The 21,750-nt window shown below is 47.2% G+C and overlaps 1 protein-coding gene across 3 annotated transcripts in view; it reads left to right on the forward strand.

The window, feature by feature from the left end:
• CFAP70 (cilia and flagella associated protein 70) overlaps positions 1 to 21,750 on the forward strand; it is a 947,035-nt gene that overhangs the window by 45,964 nt on the left and 879,321 nt on the right. For all 3 annotated transcript variants that reach the window (XM_069210675.1, XM_069210677.1, XM_069210678.1), the window contains exon 2: positions 3,626 to 3,713. In XM_069210675.1, coding sequence (XP_069066776.1) covers positions 3,636 to 3,713 — 78 coding nt within the window. In that variant the 5' untranslated portion in view covers positions 3,626 to 3,635. The remainder of the gene's footprint in view (positions 1 to 3,625; positions 3,714 to 21,750) is intronic.

Below are 21,750 nucleotides of genomic sequence, written 5' to 3' on the forward strand. Positions count from 1 at the left end.
CAACAATGACCGGCTGTGTGGATCCTCTCTCCTCCGGAACTGCATGGATCCTGCATCACAGATTGTGGTCTGGAGTGGTCCCCTTGGTCGTCTCTACCAGCTGTCCAACTTGGGAGATGGTAAGCCCTTGCCTCTTCTTGCAGGACAGCATCCCTGTGCACCCCAAATCTTGCAGCTACCAAGGCTCGTTTGTTGTTGCTCCTCCAAGGGATCTTGAGGCTCCGTGTAGCCCTGGCCTCCAGCACTCTTCCATGCAAAACACAGTCTCGTGCCTGCTTCTGCAGTGATGTGGACTCCTCTTCAGGTGTGCTGAGAGGGCCTCACTGCAACTCCTGTCCCTGCTGCCTGTGGGTGGCCTGTAGGGCCTGTCTCCTCTTCTTTTGACTCTCCCAGCTGCTGAGAGTCACCTGGGTCTCCCCACCTTGGGTCGAGTCCTCTGGGGCTTGCTGGTCCTCTTCAGCAGTGCAAAACCTTCTTTTCTGACTTGCATTTGCCAAGGTTGTTGGTGGTTTTCCAGCACCACTGACTGACTGCATCTTGACCTTGCGAAGTGAACATCACTTGCAACACTTCTGGAATTCCTCTTCCACTCCTGTGCTGCACTACTTTCTTTCTTCATCCATGTCGACCTGGTCCTGCATCCTCAGAAGGGTGGGTAGTGGCTCCTGCCACAGCCGGACACTAACTCAAACTGGGCTTGGGGCTATATGTATGAACACATTTTCCCATAGGCACAGAGTGGATAAACCCCTTTGATACATCTGGCCATTGGTGCCCTTCTTTTGCAGGTCCTCTTCTGTCAGGATCCACCTTTGGTTTCTTCCAGTCTTCTCTGGTCTTGCACAGTCCTTTTCCAAAGCTCTCCTGTGGGCTGGGGGGGAAAACCAGGTACTTAGTTCTTCTCTCCTGGTCACTGGGGGGCACCCTGGTACTTACCTTTTGAGGTTCTTAGTTCCTACAGGTCCCCTTTACCAATTTCACTTACTTGGGTGGGGGACTGTCTTTCTCATTCCATTTACTTAGTATATGGTTTGGTCTCCCCCTAGGGCCTTCACTATTTGCTATTGCTTTTACTATTTGCTATGGCTTTCTATGCTAATCACTGACTTCTAATGTGTACATAATAGTGTGTTTACTCACCTCCTAGTGGAGTATTGCCTATACAATATTTTAGTATTTGTGTTACTATAATAACGTACCTTTATTTTTGTAACATTGTGTGGCTCTTTCATGTGTGTGAGCGCTGTGTGACTACAGTGGTATTGCATAAGCTTTGCATGTCTCCCAGAAAAATCTTGGCTGCTCATCCACAGCTACCTCTAGAGAGCCCTGGCTTCCTAGACACTGTCTACACCTCACTAATAAGGGATACCTGGTATAAGGTAAAAACACCATAGGTGCTCACCACACACCAGGCCAGCTTCCTATATCTTGGACTTGTATTTCACTTTTAACACCGAAGCTCAAACATCCTTCCTTGAATGTACTGTTGGCCAAAAATTAAGGACCGGGTAAAATCCTTACACATAACTTTGTCAAAATATGCATTGCTCCAGTGAGCTGTTCTTGCATATATTTCAACCAGTAACTCAAAGGATAAATAATATCCACTTTTTTGCAGATAATGTCGTTCAGAACATCATTTGGAGGCCGATTTAATCTCAAACCAACCAGTCACTAATTGTTAACTGATACAGTATGTAGCAGTTGCTTATTTAAGTAGTCACTTAAAGAGTTCGTTTGACATTGGAATTTAGGCCGAAAAGCCCTGGATACCCATGCAGTCATGATAGTCGCAGCTCCTGCTCTATGCAAAACCTGTCAATGGTTTTGTGAAAGAAATCCACAAAGCACATTAGAAAAAATAGCGCCAGACACAAACATTGGGCTCCACAAGTATTAGCCACTATGTGTGCGGATTCATTTGGAAGTACAGAATGGTTCGCAGTCCGATGCGCTTCAAGTACAAACAGACGAATACAGACTGCTTGATGGACTGATTCCATGGACAGTGCTTCATGTTTGTTAGTATGTGTGTGTTACATCGTGCAAAGCTTAACCTATGTCACTCCTGCAAGTGAGCATTTAGTGGAGAAAGCACTCTACCTGGCACAAAAGTATAAAACTATCTTTTTAAACCTACGGCATTTTAATCAAATTCTTAATCAAAATGTACTGGAAAATGCATCATTTTACACTCTACTTTTTCAGCTTTGCTTTGATTGCTCAGTCAGGAATGATTTTTACACCCCGGCGCCTTCAAATTTCACCAGCCGCTACTGCCTTTGATAAACTTTGCTAATTTAAAAAAATGTATATTTTTAAATAATATTGGGGAATTTTATAATAATTGTAGTCCTTTACCATATTTACAAAAGTAGAAAAACGATTAATCATCCCTTCCTACAACTCAGAATCAGCGCCACTTATAAGAACCCCTTTCAAGGTCCCGTTCCTAAACTTAGTCCATTTTTACTGCTTTTTTGTCATTTTAAGACCACTACTTGTTAAGTTCTAACAACCCATGTTTCAGGTTTGCAAGTTAATTTGACATTCTGTGTGATTGTATTGTATTGAAGGCAACATTTATGTAGCATTTACTGCCTCTTCCTATTGTAGGGTACTGAAGAGCTTGCCTTCATGGATAGCACTCTCCACCATGGAGGGTGGGTGGTTGGTTAGAAGTGTGTTCTCTCTGTTTTGGTCCTACATGGGAAGTATTTCCATGTAGTGTGAGGTGGCCACCAAGGTGCAGTTATCGTGTTATGGGACATAGCACTTAGAATCGTGATGGACGAAGAAGTGTGAGAGAGAGGCATCCAGTTTATGATTTTTTGTAAGTTGGCACCTTTGAGCTGTGTGATGGTGCATTATCTATACCTCGACAACTGCAGTGAAGGCGTCACCCACCACTGATGTTTCACTGATTGTGACATTGGACAACCCTTTATGTCTCAAAACTGCATACTCTGGACAGGCTACAGTGAAGACACAGCAAAAGTGGTTAGCTGCACCTGCATTCTTCGTCAGGTCGCTCGAACGCATGAAGGCCAGCACTACTGACATTTTCAAAACTGCAAGGTTATCAGCCTTGCTTGTACTATAGTTACTGTCTTAACCGTTACGTTCCTGCATGGAACAATGTCTTCCCATAAACTTCAGTGAGATCACCCTGCTAAAACAATTCTATATTCCCTCAATCTTCAGTGGCATCACCCTCCTAGCAAACTGCATTAGCCTCCTGAAAATGAGACTCCAGTTATTACAAATTCCAGAAGCTGCCTCTTAAGATTCCGCCATGGCTTTCAATAATAGAAAATACGGTAAGGGACAGAATTGGTAAGTTGATTATTGTAACCAGAGTATTAGTGGTCTCTGTCTTATTTCCGGAGTCAAGACCCGTGAGCAATTAAAACTAAAAATTAACTCATTCACTTGTAATTTCAAATTGTTTTACTGAGGTCAAATGTTGACTTTGAAAATATCTCACACATTGTTGGTTGCATTAATAGTCAAATATGCTTGGAAACCTTCTCTTGTTGCGTTGGCTGCAGTATTGCTCAAAGATGTGAAGACCGAATGGAGAAAGCATTGTCTATTTCACAGCTTGCTCATTTATGCACAGGTCTTGCACCATGGAGGCGACACAAGGAGAAAAGAAACCCCGTGGCAATGGACCAGTGCAGATAACAGTGGTGCGAGGAATGAATCTGGTAAGTTGACTTAAAAAACATATATATAAAAAGTGGTAGAGGCACACAGGAGTAGATGATGAGAAGATGGAGGCCTAGAAGGTGCAAGAAGAAGGAATGATCAAGTTAAAGATCTGATCACAGGGCAGCACTATCACAGGCCAATATATGGATATTACATAAAGGTGTACAAAATACCCTAAAATGTATCGCCAACAGCACAACTCATTCTGTCTGTCTGTTAGTGACCTGGTAGTATATCCATCTCCTGCATGGACCACCATCACAGTATTACAAAAAATGGAAACTGTACCACAATTCCCTATTGCTTAAATGTATGTTTGTATTGCTGGGAACGCAAATGAAAATGACTGTTGTGTAAAATTATATTGGAGGAGGAACAATGCTGCCAGAGGTACAACATATATGACCTGTTCTCCCCAGCAGGCAAAACATTCCTTGTGTCTTTTGAATACTTCTCTTGGATGCCTGCACTGGGTTGAGACTTTGTGATTGGTGGTCCATACATGAACTTTCTATGTTTGTACCTGTTAAGATATACCCTGTAATGGAAAAGCAATGTGAGGCAGTTAACTGTTTTGTAGCTTTGTCCACTTGCCACTTTGTTGATGAGTTACTGATTGGATATTTTAGATGCAAGAGTGTCCATCTTTAGGTAACAGAAAGCCTCCCCAGTTATAAATCCTAGCCCGGGACCTGATGGGCTTATCCCAAAGGACCGCACACTGAGTTAGTGTGGAGTTATGGGCCAGAACATAGTTAACTACACTTGTGTTCATGTAAGCCACTGGTGCTACGACAGCTGCATTGTTATGGTATAGAAAAGTGCTTCTGAATAATGGTGGGCATCAGACCTCAAAATTTAAAGAAGCCTCTGTAATTCTGCCCATATTTTCAGTTTAAAGTGGATATATTTCCAAATATTAATTGACATAAGTCAGCTTATAATGTGATGCATCGCCATCTCTAATTGTTGGCATCAAAGTTCACTGTCCACCAAGTGGCAGCGCTCCCTCAATAATAAATGGCTAGTTCTTTGTAACTTTGTGCCGTAGTAGCCTACATCCGACCATAGTAAATGTACATAAAATTCAAAGTGATTTTAACAACATCTGGGATGTTAAGTGACACTATTAACGCAGCCCTGGCCTGAGCCCCTTTCAAGGTAGTGGAAACTTCAGAAAAAAGGAGAGCTCGGGGAGAGAGAATGATAAAATTGTCCCATAAATGGGAAGTAGGAAGAGGTGCACACTCATACCACACATAGGCCCTCATTCTGACCTTGGCGGGCGGCGGAGGCCGCCCGCCAAAGTCCCGCCGTCAGGTTACCGTTCCGCGGTCGAAAGACCGCGGCGGTAATTCTGACTTTCCCGCTGGGCTGGCGGGCGGTCGCCTTCAGACCGCCAGCCAGCCCAGCGGGAAAGAGGCTTCCACGATGAAGCCGGCTCGTAATCGAGCCGGCGGAGTGGAAGCTGTGCGACGGGTGCAGTTGCACCCGTCGCGTATTTCACTGTCTGCCTCTTACGGGGGCCCCTGCAATGCCCATGCCCCCAGGGGCCCCGCAACCCCCCCTACCGCCATCCGGATCTCGGCGGTCCGACCGCCGGGATCTGGATGGCGGTAGGGGGGGTCGGAATCCCCGCGGCGGTGCAGCAAGCTGCGCCGCCGCGGAGGATTCAATGGGGCAGCGGTACACTGGCGAGACCCCGCCAGTGGTGCCGGTCCGACCGCGGCTTTACCGCCGCGGTCGGAATCCCCATTGGAGCACCGCCGGCCTGTCGGCGGTGCTCCCGCGGTCCTCCGCCCTGGCGGTCAAAGACCGCCAGGGTCAGAATGACCACCATAGTGTTGTTGTCACTTGGCTGGTAATTTATGGCCTGGCCTGTATTTTCATTTCCACACTAGTAATAAAACGGTGAAATCCGATATTTTTTGACATTCTGAATCAAAAACCTAAAACTGCCAACAAATGAAGAGTTCACCAAAAAAGGATTATGCAATCTGTCTAAATTTCTAAATGATTAAAAGGAACAGATGGCTATTTGACAAGTTGCAAAAGAATATTGAGAATGTTACACAAATTAGTTTTCACATGTCAGCTTGGTGCCCTTCCATCATGACTATGGGCCTGATTTTGATCTTAGCGAGCGGGAACTCCCCAGGAGCATAGTTTGGCTACCATGGAGAGTACTCCGTCTCCACAGTGGTGAAACTTCTCTGACAGCCCGATGAAGTAGGGACCATTGAAGAATTGGCTATATATCCGCCCATTGAACTTAGATGGGCAGTGTTGGAAATGGCCCTTTTTGCAGGGTAATCCTCAGTCTTTTTGCCTCCTTCCTCCTATTATTTCTGACCTGTGTTTGTTGGCTTTCGGACTCTGGGCACGTTACCACTGCTAACCAGTGCTAAAGTGCATATGCTCTCTGTGTGAAGTGTACTGTTGATTTGTTTAGCCATGATTGGCATATTAGATTTACTGGTAAGTCCCTAGTAAAGTGCACTAGAGGTTCCCAAGGCCTGTAAATCAAATGCTGCTAGTGGCCCTGCAGCACTGGTTGTGCCACCCACATTAGTAGCACTATAAACATGTCTCAGACCTGCCACTGCAGTGTCTGTGTGTGCAATTTTAAAATGCCAATTCGACGTGGCAAGTGTACCTACTTGCCAGGCATAAACCTTCCCTTTTACTACATGTAAGGCACCCCTAAGTTAGGCCCTAGGTAGCCCCATGGGCAGGGTGCAGTGTATATTAAAATAGGACATATACTAGTGTGTTTTATATGTGCTGACAGTGAAATACTGCCAAATTCGGTTTTCACTGTGTAAGGCCTATCTCTCTCATAGGTTAACATGGGGGCTGCATTTAAATATCCTTAAAGCGCAGATTCCCTTTGAGAGCAGATGAAAATGTGGAGTTTAGGGACTCTGAACTCACAATTTAAAAATAAATCTTTTAGTGAAGTTTTTAGAAAATAGACATTTTCTTGCTTATACCATTCTGTGACTATGCCTGTTTATGGATTGTCTGTCTTGGTCAGTTTGACAATTGGGCTGTTTTGCACCTTTCCAGACAGTGACACAAAAGGGGGTGGGGTGTAACCTGCATATCCTAATGAGCCATGTGAACTAGAGAGGAGGGAGGAGTGGTTGTTCACACCTGAAAGGACTGTGCCTGCCTTCACACACTGCAGTCTCCAACCCCCTGGTGTGCCTCTGGGGCCTGGCCAGGACATGCAAGGATCTTGCAAACATTTGAGACTTTGCTTTGAAGTTTGCCAATTTCAAAGGCAGAACTGGGCATAAGAATAAGACCCCAAACCCCCAGACTTTTAGAATCTTTCTGGAACCAAGAGGAACCTCTGCCCAGGAGAAGAGCTGAAGAACTGAAGGAGGAGTACTGTCCCTTTGCTGTGTTGCTTTGCTGGACTGCCCTGCAGTTGCTGCTTCTGCCTGAAAAGAGTGCAAAGGGTGAACTTTGCTGTGTGTCCTGCTTGAGAAAAATCTCCAAGGGCCTGGTGTAGAGCTTGCCTCCTGTTGGAAGTCTCAGGGACACCAAAGACTTCAGTTTCCTCGACCTGCAGCACAGGGAACTGTGTGTTTTGTGCTGTTCAAGAGGAGAAACCACCACGACGAAGCCAACAACGCTGCTGGCCTGCACCGTGACCTGCTGATGCCACACAGAGTCGCATTGCCCTGCTTCGCACCATGACCCTGGTCTCCCCAACATCATTATCGGATGACTTCACCAAGCTGCTGCTCGTACCGTGACCCGTGGGCCCCACACTCTGGCATTGCCTGCTCACACCGCAGCCTGGGCATCCCCGATGACGCCGCTCCTGCTGACACCGGCGCCAGCACCATCGACTCCTGTGTTGTCACCAGGCATCCTGTCTGCACCGTGGCCTGTGGACACCGCTTGTGAGGGTCACAAAGCACCATCCCATCCTGCACCGCTGGCTTGGGCCTACCGATGACAGCACTTCAGCAACAACAACGACGCTGCCTGCACATGTCCTGTGGACATTGCACGTCGCACCACCTAGCTTCACACCGCAGCCCTGGTCTCACCAACACCGCTGGATGGTGTCACAGAGCCGCTGCCTGCACCGTGACCTGTGGGCACGTCACGTCTCATAGTCCCGCTTCGCACAGCAGCCCCGGTGCCATCCACGCCGGCGCACCTGACTTCATCAGCCTGGAGTTCGATCAGCAACGCGTTTGACCTCAAGGGCCAGACAACTCCTGCACAGACTCCGGAACCTACTCCGCGAAGTCAGCGACGCCGCTCTTTGGAGCTCACCGCGAGGATCACAACGCCCTGCAAATCCAAAGTACTGTTTGTGGGTCTTCCCGACACCATAGCTGGCCCGCTACGATTTCACGGGCATGAACTGTTGGTTTTGTTCATTACGATGCCGTGATAGCCCCAGGTGAAGTTATCAACTTCAAGGAACTGTATTTTCAAGGAAATCTTGCAGAATTCATATTTTTATTACTGAATGTTGGATTTTTATTGTATTTGGTCTTGTTTTATATGGATAAATATTGGCTATTTTTCTAAAACTGGTGTGGTGTCTGTTTGTAGTGTTTTCACTTACTACTGTGTGTTATGTGCAAATGCTTTACACATTGCTACTGAGGTAAGCCGGACTGCTTGTGCCAAGCTACCAAGGGGGTGAGCACGGGTTATCTGAGCGGGTATCTCCCTTATCCTGACTAGAGTGAGGATCTCTACTTGGACAGGGTGCAAACCGACTGCCAACTAGAGACCCCATTTCTAACGGGCAGTAAGTTTGTCAATGCCCACCACTGCCAGGAAAAACCTGGAGGTAAGGGGAACGGAAAAGTGCTCATTGCCCCCCCCCCCCCTCCCCATGGGAGGAACCTCCCATGGTGAGGGGGAATTTTTTATTGTTGTCTACTTTCAGAAAGAACATCCCTCTTCAGGATTTTCCTTTTGAAAGTAAAAAAACATTGTTACTGCTGTACGGCTTCGTCATGTTTGACAGAGCTGTCCAACAAAGTTACAAAGCATGGCAGGAACCTCCTTGACTGTGGTTCCATCCAAAGCTTGAAATGTCTGCTGGACCGACCGATATTTCAAAATTTGGTAGTCGGGACCTCCACCAGGCAGAGGATAGGCCGATCACCCCGACTGACATCGATCCCTAAATCCTGGTCTTTCAAGAAATTAAAACCCAAGATAACCTGTCTGAGGAGTACTACACCCAAGGGAATCACACTTTCCCCTCCTGTAGGTATCTGCATTCAGACTTCATCCAGTTGCTACTCACAGAAAGGAATGGTGTAACCTTAAAAGAATTAAGAGCTGTGTGGTAACTGCATGGAGCCTGACTGATATAGGTCCTACCTGCAGGAAATTGTATGGAGGGGATTGAAAAGGACAGCCTGTTGCACTAGGTGCCATGGGTGCACGAGGGTAGATTACCATTTAAATGTGGCAAAGTAGAAGCAGCAGAATGGACTGTTGGGTGGGTGCCCATTAGTCTGCAGAAGATGTAAACAAAAAGGGAAATAGTAAGTGTTGACTTCATGCTAAATAGCAGTATTGGTATAGCCGAATAAGCAATCTAGGACATAAATGGGAGAGGTAGGTTCTCAAGCCAGTGGCAGCAAAATGCTGCTAAAGGGTGCCAAGGTCATTTTCTAACAGGGTTGGGATTGACATACAAGATAGCTTTTAATATTAGCAGCTGGTGAAGTCTAACAGTAGTAGGGGTTAAATACCTGGTGAAGATTACACATCTATTGATTGCTCCAGTGGGTTCTCCCCTTAGAGGATTTCACAGAAAAGTGTGCTTAATTATTATGAAGTAATAACTAAAATGGTTAAAAACATCATAGAGCCTGAAAGCACACTCATGAAAAAGGTTAATACTTTACTTGGTTGCCAGGCATTCCTGGTGTTTTCAGGGGCTATTTGTGGTTCACTTGGCCCAAGAAACCTTTGAAAAACAGTGTCAAATCTGCATTTTCAGCACGAATTCACTGAATGTTATGGGTACTTGTCAGTTTAAAACATCTATGTATACAATTTCACATTTCCTATTTATTTTTAAAATGTAAATATTATTTTCTTTCACTTCTAGGTTTAAATTCCTTCTAGTTTTCTGCCCTGCCTCTTCCAAGTAGATTGCCAGTCTACTTGGAAATGATAAAGGTTGCACAGAGCTCTCTCTCTCAGCCATAGACCACGGATATAGATTATAAGAGCTCATAAAGCAGAGCTAACACTTCAAATCATGCAGGCTTATGCTTCAAAGAGTAGTAACCATAATGACATAAAAAGCGTTAGCAATTACAGATGATAAAATGTCTAAATTACTCATGAAATAAAAGCCATACATAGCAAAAAGTGCCCTATGGCACCAAGAGAAAAAAAACATAAATAGGTCTCCCACACTGAACCTGAAATGCAACTATTTTGTTTTAAAAAATCAGCTTGTCAGTTTTTGGAAAAATCCATACATTACCATTAAGTCCAAGTCATAAAAGCAAAAAGTATAATGGTGTCCTAAAATACCATCTTTTTATTTGGCAGTGAATTTAAGTTTGATACTCAAATGCCAGTACACAGGTTATTCCTGAGATGTATATGCGTCACCTTTACATTAAAAAACATTCCTTTTACATTCTAAATATTACAAGCTATCATTACTGTCAGAGATGGGCGCCATCATGCAATGGATGCCCCAATATATGCCATAGGTTACCAACACTGTGCGAGGGTGAGCACCATGTCAGGGATGAACACCACCTTACTGTGGTTGCCAAGAATATGCCATGAATAACCACTATTAATCAAGGGCCAGCATTGCACATTATCATGTAGCAGATCCCCTAATATGGCAATAATTGCCATCATTATGCCCCACTATTCTTTAAGGCAGTGATACTCCCCGGTGAACAGCAGCACTGGCTGTTGTAACTTGCTGCGCACTAATAATCAGAAAAAAAATGTTAAAGAAACAGGCACGCATTTATTTGCAGATTACCTGCATTCATGAACTAAGGTGGTGTACCACACCACTTAACTTTAGGAACACGTTTATTTTTAAAGACATACTGTAATAAAAGTGTAAAAATAAGATTACGTTTCTTTAAAAAAAAAAAACTGTATTTCATTAACATGCAGAAGCGTTTTACCATGCCACTGCATTGAGATGTATTTTAAGTGATAGTTTTCAAACATGACTTCAGAAATATTTATACTTTACTTCCCCTCCCCACCCTGACAACAATGCCAATAGTGCACTAAGAGTAAAATCAGTTGTCATTTGCACGTAGGCCTAGGTTGATAATACATGTGAACAACATTATAATCAAAGATAGGAAAAGGTTTTGTACAGCACACATTCAGAACTCATGTATTTTGAGGTCCTCTTATATGTCATAATGATGAAAAAAGAAGAAAAGTGCAAAAAATTGCCTAGGATCACACAGTTTGATCAAGGGGAAGGCTGAGATTCATCCCAGGTATTCTGGTTTCACATTGCGGAATTCAGCAACTAGATATACATGCTTTGCATTCCCCAACGAGCACCTTACACAATCCCTGACCCACCAGGACACCCTACAGCCAAGCTGCTGTATCAGTGCGGCCCTCTGTCACACAACAGACCATACTTTGTGGTCCTTGGGCAAATGTTTGCGAGTACCCATGCTTTAAGGGGTAGCATTCTCCGAGAAATGGGCACCATCTTGGCAAACGCCAGAGATGCCCACAATGTGTCACCATTTTGTTAGGGGCATTATTAGGCTTAGAAGTATACCAACAGTTGCCACCATTACACCACGGGTGCACCCCATCAAGCCAGAAACCGCCCCTTTAATCGGCAGCGTGTTTTGAGACGCCTGCGGTCGCTGGAAAATGCAATCTGGTGCCTCCTTTTAGGCATAACAATGTCCTATATTGAAGTTGTGATAGTACTGGTGAGGGGGGGCTCTCAACAGTCATTTCATAGGGGGGGTTTCTAGGCACAACAAGCCAAAAATGAGGCAGCATTTCAAAAACGGCACGTGACAGGGCCTCGGTGACTAGCACTAGGAAACGCCGGCCCACGACCTTTTCTACTGAGAAACAAAAACGGTGCTGCAGAAACTTCCAGGAGGAGCTTGCACACCAATATAAACGGCTGCAGTGCCTAAGTACTGGGCACGGTGCAAGAGACAGACAATACCTCTAAGCTCATGTTGTATAAAATCTCACTTTCCTTCCTATTTATTTTCGCTCTGTTACCCCTTTCCCACTCCTTGACTCCCTTCCAAGCAGCCTTAAGACCCCAGGGAATAAAGTACCGTCTCTGACAAGTGCTGTTTCACATTGTGTTGATACAGCCGATATGAAGGAACAGGCTGGCACTGTTTGGTGTTCTTCATTTCTTTGTCTGTTACCTCAACTCCGAACTCTGCAGAGAAGCCCATGCTAGCAGTGCTCAGAATGGACTAGGTTAGCGAGTATGGAGATCCACTGCTCCATCGACACCGTCCTGAGTGCTCCAGCTTCCCAGGTGACAGGATAAACAGGATTAATTAGTACCGAATCCAAAGAAAAAGCATGGTCTGGATGCGCTAGCCAGGCATGGGGTCAGTAACTGCTCTGCCCCCATTCATTGTTTGTGCTCCTCTGCTTGTTCCTACAGTTTTTGTGTTACACAAAGCCTCCTACTAACCTCATTTTGGTCATCTTTGCCCTGAAACTGAACCTGTGCGACTTAGAGCTTCTTTGAAACTCATGCACACGTGAAATAACATACATTTGTAAAGTGCATGGTCACCTATCGGTTTCTTGGCACTATAAAACAGATGGATATTGCAGCACAATACAGTGACACTCATGTTATCGACATCAAACAACAAAAGTCTGAGTGGAGCGACTAGGGTTAGAGCTTGTGAACATTGAGTCAAACACTGATCACTGAAGTGCATGCATTAGTTCATTGAGCGATCAGACCTGGATCCAGTGCCCCACAATTGCTTGCAGCTCCGGCGGCGCATATATGAAACTGCCTGCAATCTCAGTGCACTTGTGCACTCTGCAATTTCGGTGCCTATCTGCCCCCCCCTGCAGCCTCAATACCTGTGTGCAACCGTTATGCACGCCAGCCCCTGTGCAGCTTCAATACTCCTTCTCAGCACCTTGAGCCTCAGTGGGACTTACATACTCCATACAAGCTGAGCCCAGGGCCTCTTCTATGCTCCTCAACCACCTGCAGTCTTGGCGGCCTCAGTACTCTTGTGCCCCCATCAGCCTCAGTGCACCTTCACCTCCTCAGTATTGGTGCTACTTTGAACCCCATGCAGGTTCAGAACTCGCACGACCACTGTAGCAACTTTGTCTCTCTGAAGCCGCTGCAGCCTCAAGGCACCTACGCAGACTGCTTCTGAGACCCCTGTAGCTTCATTGCTTCTGAGATACCTGCAGGCTCCATGCTCTCCTGAGATCCCTGCATCATCAATACTTCTGTGTCCCCTAAATGCTCCGTGCACACATGTCCTGCAGATTCTGCACCCCAGTGAACCTCTTGTAACCTCAGCTGAGGCTCCCATACTGAGCCCCATGAAGTTGAGCAGAGTTGACAGAACCCATGGAGCATCAGGCAGGCTGTTCCAGGGCTCTCACGACTCAACAGTGAGCTCATATAATGTGGCAAGGTGGCTTCCCCACTCTTCCTCCAGCGAAAATAAAATGGTGCATTCATTTGGTGTCTACAGCAAAGGAAAAAATGCGGCACCTTAAAAACTCAAACAAGTATAACTGCTGATGTGCATGAGGTGGGAGAACAAAGAATGGGAGCCACTTTTTCATTGAGGAATTCCTGAGGAATTGGTCTGGGAACATGGAATCCTTACGCCTAAGGTTCAGTTTGTTAAGAAGGTAGAGGTGAAGAGAAGAGATGTGTGTTGGATAGAGAGTGGGCCGGGGCTTGGAGGCATGAGTGAGATAACCCTCTCAAGTGACAACTATATTGTTGTCTGAAGCAGTTCCCCTGCGAAAAGAGGCATTTGTTTGGAAAATTACCAAGTCATTGTTTGTTGTGCAGTGTGCATCCTAAGGTGCAGAAAGAGAGATCTGCCAGAGACACAAAGGACTTTTTTCCCTTGTGTCGGGCAAAGATGGCCTCTTGTTGGTGGACCTATGGAGCTTTGTGTTGCCAGTTAGACTCAAATGGAGCCATTCGTGCACAGCTTAACTTAGGGCTACTATGAAAATGAGAGATACTATGGGAAGTATGGATCACAAAGTCACTGTACTAGAGGGTTCCTTAGAAGATTCAAAGGCGAGAGTGTACCAATATGAGACAAACGTGAGTTTCAAATAGCAGGATTTGGATACAGAGTCCAGTTCGGAAGCAGGCAGGAACATTGGAAATCTATGAGGATTTTAAGGTATGTGCTGTTTCTACCATGACTTGTTTAGAACACAAGATGGAGGTAATGGGCAACAAAGTAAGGGCAGCATGTGTAGTTCTTTTAGGCCTTCCCTAGGTAGAAGGGGCTGAGGACCTAAGGAATATTGTACGACAGTTCCTCCAAACAGGTATTGAGACCCAAGGCAGCCACCAAGGTGAAAATGTGTAGGGGGCTATGCTTACTAACATGAAGGATTGCAGTTAAGAGGTCAGAGACAGGGGGTGTTCTGGTCCAGTTGGGGTTGCTAGCCTCTAAAAACGAAGTCTAATCTACAGAGAAAACAAAAAGTTGATGTTTCCCAACCTTGCTAATATAATGCAAAATGGGAGAATGGAACTGCAGAGTGTTAGGAAAGACATGCTTTCAGGACATTTATGTGCTACTTGGCAAAGTTACATGTGCAGAATGGAGGAAAGATCCATGTCTTTACTAACCTCCACATGGCGAGGGCCTTGCTGGACAGAAAGAGGGCGAGCTCTCATGCTGAAGGAACTAAGGTAGACAAGGGAACTGGCTGATGGAGATCGTCAATGAATTGCTAGAGAATCCAACCAGTTGCCCTCCTGTTGAGCTAATGTAGAGCTCATGATGATGTGTACTTAGTTAATGTTGGTAATTCTCTTCCCCCACTTTCCCCCCCATCCCCACAATATTTACTGATGAGTTTGCACCTAGAGTATAACTCTTGTTGGGGACTTTGTCTGATTCTTAGATTGGATAACTTCGATGTGGCATAATGTAATGGGAGTTGTAATTTAAGGAGAATTTAACCATATATTTTTATTGCTCAAGGGTATTTTCCTAGACTTGAGGTCCTTTTTTATCCTTCTAGAGTGCAAACTTGTTAATTGTCAGAACCCCTTTCAGAGGGCCACAGGCATGCATGGGCTACTGGGCCCAGCCGTGGGGCTTGGAGCCTTTTACCCATGATGTCCCAGGGCCCAACCTACTATGGATCCTGTACATCTGGGCCAGGTACCCCTTCTGCATTTGACTCTGTCACAACGTGGTTGAGCAGTCCATGGCTCCATCAGTGGTTTGAGAGGGCTGGAAAGAAAGGTGGAGATGGATACGGGATAGAGAACATAGGCTCACAACTCGAAATGCGAGCAGCAGCAGTCAGAAATCATTGTCCAGTCAAATACTCACTTTTATGAAAAAGTGTAGTAAATTCTTAATTATTTCTACAACTAGCCAACACAAAGAAAAAATATCCCATCACCAACTCAACCCCCCCCTCCCCCCACCCCCCTAGGTCGGGGCTCATGTGTTCCTTGGCAATTCCTTGTCCAACGCCCTCCTTGCTCTAGCAATAGTGGTTATTCCCCATCCACTGTTGGCCAGGGTATGTCCCACTAGTAGTTAGAGTCTCAAGATTCCACTTTGACTCTAATATAAAGTCTTCAATTTTCCAGCGATGCAGCACTAGCAGCAGGTTCCCCTGGAACAGACAGGCCTGAAATCAGAGTTATCCACACCGACAGGCATAAAGTGTCTGGAGTTCTTGAGTGCACCCCTGTAGCGAGCACTTAAAGAGGCAGAAGACGAATTCAGGTTAGTCAGCGGGTGCAGAGTGCCTCACAAATGGTCACTCCCCCAATGCAACCAGAGGTTCTCTGTGGCGCCTCCTGCAAGGTAAGTGTCTGATCCATCTCCTGGTGGGGGTTGCTGTGATGATCCTGATGCAGGTCTCTGCCTGGGTGATGGTACGCAGGTGCTCCCATCGTGTCCTCACTTCTCCAGCGGGGGTTAAAGATCGGATCGCAGTTCTTGATTCTCCAGGTGACCACTCCTGGCATAAGAGGGCACTGTATCCTCACAATACAAAGGCTCCTGCCCGAACGGCACTGTGAAGTCCTTGGCAGCAGCTCTTCCTGACATACAGATTTGCGGCCTGCTACCACACAAGGTTACGGCCCTTACCACACAGCAGTCTTTTCACAGTGCCCCCTTCTGGCATAGGGGGTCACCAACTCACTACTATGCATGGAATTTGTCCCAATTGACGCAGCGCTCTATTCACGGCAGCCCTCCTCTGGCATACAAATTTTGTCCTCCACCTGGGCAACAACTCGATCGATGCAGTAGCCACCTCAAACACTCGCTCTGTACAGTGATATCATCTTTTCCACAACGCACACTTGTCTTGGTAAGCAGGCAGTCCTTTCACTCCAGGCTCCCGGGCATGTGATTTTGGATTCCTTGGTTTATGTGTCTAGGGTATGAGTCTTTGAAGTTTTATGATGGGGCTCTTCTTCTTTTGAAGTGGCCACTCTTCTGCTATCTGTTCCTTTTGAAAACCAGTTTGTCACAGCAGGAGTGACTCCAAAGTTAATATCCTCACAACACAGGCAATTGGAGTGTCTAGAATTCACACCTGGATGTCAGCCATAGTGATATGTGTGTTAAAGGTTAGCCCAGGGTCCAGCTGTACTCTTTATTATTCTCTCATCAGCCTCATCTTGCCCCTTCCTTGTGACCTCTCAGTGAATCAAAGAGCACCCTTTGAAGTGTACAAGGGAAGCCTGACTCATCTCTCTGGAGGGTGTCCCACCCAGCTTCCAGAAAAGCAGCAATATACATCTGTCTGGGAGATTCCTCTACTTTCTCTCCATATTTCACCATACAGGCCTGGGCATCCCCAAATGGAACCCAGGACCCTCCATGTATTGTACCATACACAGGTACACATGCGCCCAATGCATGCATTCAACTCGCACACAATACACAGTGCTGTATCCTTTATGTATTGTACCACTCATAGGCACACATCATTCATCTAACACACACATTTAACATGCACACACTGTATAACACTGCGTCCTTCATGTACTGGCCTACTCATATGCACACATACATCCAGCCCATGCATTCACCTTGCATGCACATCACTACACCCTCCATGTATTGTACCCCTTATGGGCGCACACACAGCACATGCTCTCACCATGCACGCTCTGCTCAGTACTGCATTATCCCTGTATTGTCCCCTTCCTAGGCACACATGCACCCAGAGCAGATCCACCACTCCTGCGCTGCGCAGCACTTCACAGTGTATCAATGTAGGCCAAGGGTGAATTAAGTCTACAGCAGCTGAAATTTCAAATGAGTGAACCTGTTAAAAAAAGGACCTGTTCACTTCTACTGAACACATCACAGTATGCTGCCACTGACTCTAGTGCTGCTTAACTCCAGGTGAAGGCATTAGCCTTCCACCATTATGAGAGTAGTGCTTTGAGCACCCCTCCCAGTCCAACAAGACCACAATCCATGAGACAGACCTATGTCATGGTGCACACTCATGAACTGTGTTTGCCTATGACAACAAAAATGAGCATTAGGGATTCAGACATCAGACCAGTTGGGCATTAGGTATATGGGTGAATGTCTAGTACCATGCAGAGGACCTTAACATTCATGTTCTCACAAAACGACAGCACTGCAATATATTACTTAAATAGACAGGTGGGAACTTAGTCTTGGGTTCAGATCTGGTAGTAGTTTTCGGACAACTAGCTTCTGCATGTTGCATTACATCTGCAGTGGAAGATATATGTGGATGCAGATTTCCTTGGCTGGCTACAATATACTCCACATTAGTGGGCAATTAAATAGAGGCTTCTAATGACTATTTTTAGGAACTTCAGCTTTTCACAGATTGATCTTTTCCCAAAGAAATCGTCACTGAATGCCCAGAGCTTGCATTTCCCCCTGGATTTGTGGAGAAGTCCTCAGGAGATGTTCTCTTTCTGATGGATTCAACTACCTGTGGATTCCTCACCTAATGAATACTCCCATGGTGCCAGCATTCAACGGAAATCTTCTTCCTAGCTTCTGCACGTCGACGAGGACGTCACAATTGCCCACGCGATGCCGTCTGACGTCATGCAGGCAATAAGAGGTCCTCGCCGACGTGCCGACGTCAGTTCCCTTTTTTCCATGCATTCGAAACGGTTATCTTCGAGGGAGCTACTGTTGCTTTCGAAGTTACAGTGTTTTTTTCTGCTGCGTGATTTTTCTCTTAGGTTACTATGTCTCAGAGGAAGTCTGGTTTCAAGCCCTGTCGAGAGTGTGGGGGCAAGATGTCCGTTACTGACCCTCATTCGGACTGTTTATGGTGCTTAAGCTCCGACCACGACGTCGCAACATGTGATTCATGTCAACACATGAATCCCAAGGCCCTAAAAGAGCGAGAGGCTAAGCTCTTCATGGCGAAGTCAAAAAGGAAGGAGAAGAAGCATCATAGGAAGTCCTCCTCGCCGAAGTCTCATCGGCGTCATCGAGACTCCCGGCGCCGTAGGGATTCACGGCGCCATTCCAGCAAGGAGTCTCCATCGAGGTCGCCTTCGGCTCGGCGTCGAAAGACTTGGGAGGTCAGTCCCACAGTCACTCCACATCCATCGACGCCGTTGCCTTCTCCGGCTTCGCCGACTTCGTCTGGGCAGACATCTTCAGTGGTTGAAGTGACGCAGCCTTAGATGTTCTCTCCGGCGTCAGGGTCGCCTTCGTTCCAGGCACCCCAGTATCCGGCTTTTCCTGCCCCTGGAGCCGATAATACCGCATTTTTGAATGCAATGTATACCATCTTCCAGCAGATGGCTCCAGGCGGTGCTCCAACTGGTCCTTCGGGCCGTTGGCCTTCACCTTGGGTGCTCCGGCGCCGCTACGGCCAGCACCCTTCATGCCCTTTCTCCCCTTAGGGAATGTGGGCTCGGCGCCGGTGTCTGCTCCGGTGGATCCAGAGGTTTTGGCCCCAGAGGTTTCCATCCCGTCGACTTTGGGGTTTCGACCAGTGACTCCGACAGGACCATCGGAGACTCCGAGACGCGCCTCTCTTCATCCGGCTCCTACCTCGGCGTCGAAGCTGCCTGTGGCGCCGGACATGGCGTCAGATGGATCCGGAGATCGGCGCCGATCCTCGACTTCGGTGGATGCCATGTCGACGCCGCGTATTGAAGAGAGGCTACATTCTAGGAGACGTGCTCTCCGCCTCTTGGAGGAGCAGGAATACCAACGGGTCTTGGAGGAAGGAGAGATTGAGGATTCTGGTGAGGATCTTCATGGTCTGGATACAGCTAGTGGGCTGGATACTTCCCCTGAGTGGGACTTGTCATATCCAGGGGAGTATACCGAGGAGGCAGCCACTTTTCATGCTGTAGTAAGAAAGGCAGCTAACTTTCTTGAACTGCCTTTGCCGGTAGCGGAGGCGAAACAGAATTTGTTAACTGAGGTCCTACATCCGGCCTCTACCGCAGCGGAGCCTCTTTTACCATTCAACAAGGCTTTGCTTGATCCGGTGTTGGAGGTGTGGAAGAAGCCGGTATCTTCCTCAGCTGTCCAAGAAAATATTCTCGTCCTGTAGCATGGCATTGAAGTCCACCAACGCGACATGTATCTTGGGGAGGTACATCTATGCTCTTATGGACGAAATAACATCATCACATACGGAGCTTCCCCAAGGACTCTTGAATATCGTCTCGGATGCCCAAGCTGCTGCAACCCAGGTTATCCAATCTGGGTTGGATACGACTGACTCAGTGGCTAGGGCAATGGGCACGGCTGTGGTTGCGAGGAGACAGGCTTGGCTTCGCAACTCAGGGTTCTCTGCGGACGTGCAGTCGACCCTGTTGGACCTCCCGTTTGATGGGGACAAACTTTTTGGAGCCAAAGCGGATTCGGCCTTGGAAAGGTTTAAAGAAAGTAGGGCCACAGCCAAATCATTAGGACTGCAAGCCGCTTCTTCTGCCTCCTCCAGATTTTTTAGGAGGTTTCGTGGATTTGGACGTGGCTCTTCCTCCTCTTCCTTTCGGGGGAGATTCCAGCAGCCTGCCTCTTCTCTCACCTTTAGATCAGTTAGAGGGAGGGGTAGGGCCCGCACCAGGGGAGCCTCTCAGCAGGACTCTGCCTCTTCCTCGTCTTCTGGAGGGGTGCAGCAGGGGAAGCAGCCTTAGGCTTCCACCAATTCCCACTCACTCCTCTCCTGTAGGGGGAAGGTTACTGCATTTTCTTCACAAGTGGGAGGCTATTACATCAGACACTTGGGTTATCAGCATTGTGGGAAAAGGCTACACCCTTCCCTTTCGGGAGTTTCCGCCCCCCATCCCGCCCCGCCCATCTTATTGTTCAAAAGAACACCTCCTGTTGTTAGAACAGGAGGTTCAAGTCCTCCTTTTAAAGGGCGCGGTGGAGTTGGTCCCAGAGCAGGAAAGGGGTCGAGGTTGTTACTCTAGGTACTTCCTGATTCCCAAGAAGGATGGTCGGTTGAGACCAATCCTGGACCTGAGGATCTTGAATTGGTTCCTCAAACAGGAAAAGTTCAAGATGCTGACCCTAGCTCAGGTGCTTTTGGCGTTGAACAATGGAGATTGGATGGTGTCTGTCGACTTGCAGGATGCTTATTTTCATATCCCAATACTCAAGTCGCACAGGAAGTATCTCCGGTTTGTGGTGGGGTCGCAGCACTATCAGTTTGCGGTCCTCCCGTTCGGTCTTACTTCGGCACCCCGAGTCTTCACGAAGGTGATGTCGGTGGTTGCGACAGAGCTCAGGAGGAAGGGGATAGCAGTATTCCCCTACTTGGACGACTGGTTGATCAAAGCCAAGTCCCCGGAGCTTGTGTTGCATCATCTGCAGTCAACAACCCAGTTGTTGTTCGACCTGGGCTTTTCGTTGAACGTGCCCAAATCTCACCTAGAGCCCTCTCAACGCCTCCTGTTCATAGGGGCAGTACTGGATACAACATTGGATCGAGCTTTTCCTCCGCCTCAGCGGATTCAAGATATTCAGGAATTGGTTCCAATGTTTCGAAATGGAGCGGTCGTTCCAGTCCTCAAGGTCCTTCGTCTGCTGGGTCTGTTTGCCTCCTGCATACTGTTGGTCACGCATGCTCGCTGGCACATGAGGGCTCTTCAGTGGTGCCTCCGAAGGCAGTGGTCTCAACACAAAGGAGATCTCGAAGGTTCGGTCAAGATCTCCAGAGATGCTGCTGCGGACTTGAAGTGGTGGATTGCGAGCAACAATCTTTCACAAGGAAAGCCGTTCGCGCAGTCACCACCAGTGACCACAGTCACAACCAATGCTTCCACTCTAGGGTGGGGAGCTCATCTGGGGGATCTGGAGATCAAAGGGCTTTGGTCTCCAGAGGAACAGATTTTTCATATCAATCTGTTGGAGTTGAGGGCGATACGGCTGGCTCTCAAGGCCTTCCTCCCATCCCTTCGCGGTCAGTCTGTTCAGGTCCTAACGGACAATACTACTGCAATGTGGTATATAAACAAGCAGGGAGGAGTAGGGTCGTATCTTCTCTGCAGAGAAGCTCTTCGACTATGGTCCTGGGCAAAGGACCATCAGATTTGCTTGGTAGCAAATCATCTGGCCGGAGTCTTGAATGTACGTGCGGACAATCTCAGTCGCCATTTCTCGGCCGACCACGAGTGGCGTCTCCATCCAGATCAAGTCCGTCTAGTCTTCCAGTTGTGGGGGGTTCCTCGGATAGATCTGTTTGCCACCCGAGAGAACACGCACTGTCCGTTATACTGCAGTGTCCAGTATCCGGTGCAGGGGGCTTTGGGGGACGCGTTTCAGAGAACCTGGTGTGACC

Source organism: Pleurodeles waltl, chromosome 10 (genome assembly GCF_031143425.1).
Source record: "Pleurodeles waltl isolate 20211129_DDA chromosome 10, aPleWal1.hap1.20221129, whole genome shotgun sequence".
NCBI lineage: Eukaryota > Metazoa > Chordata > Amphibia > Caudata > Salamandridae > Pleurodeles > Pleurodeles waltl.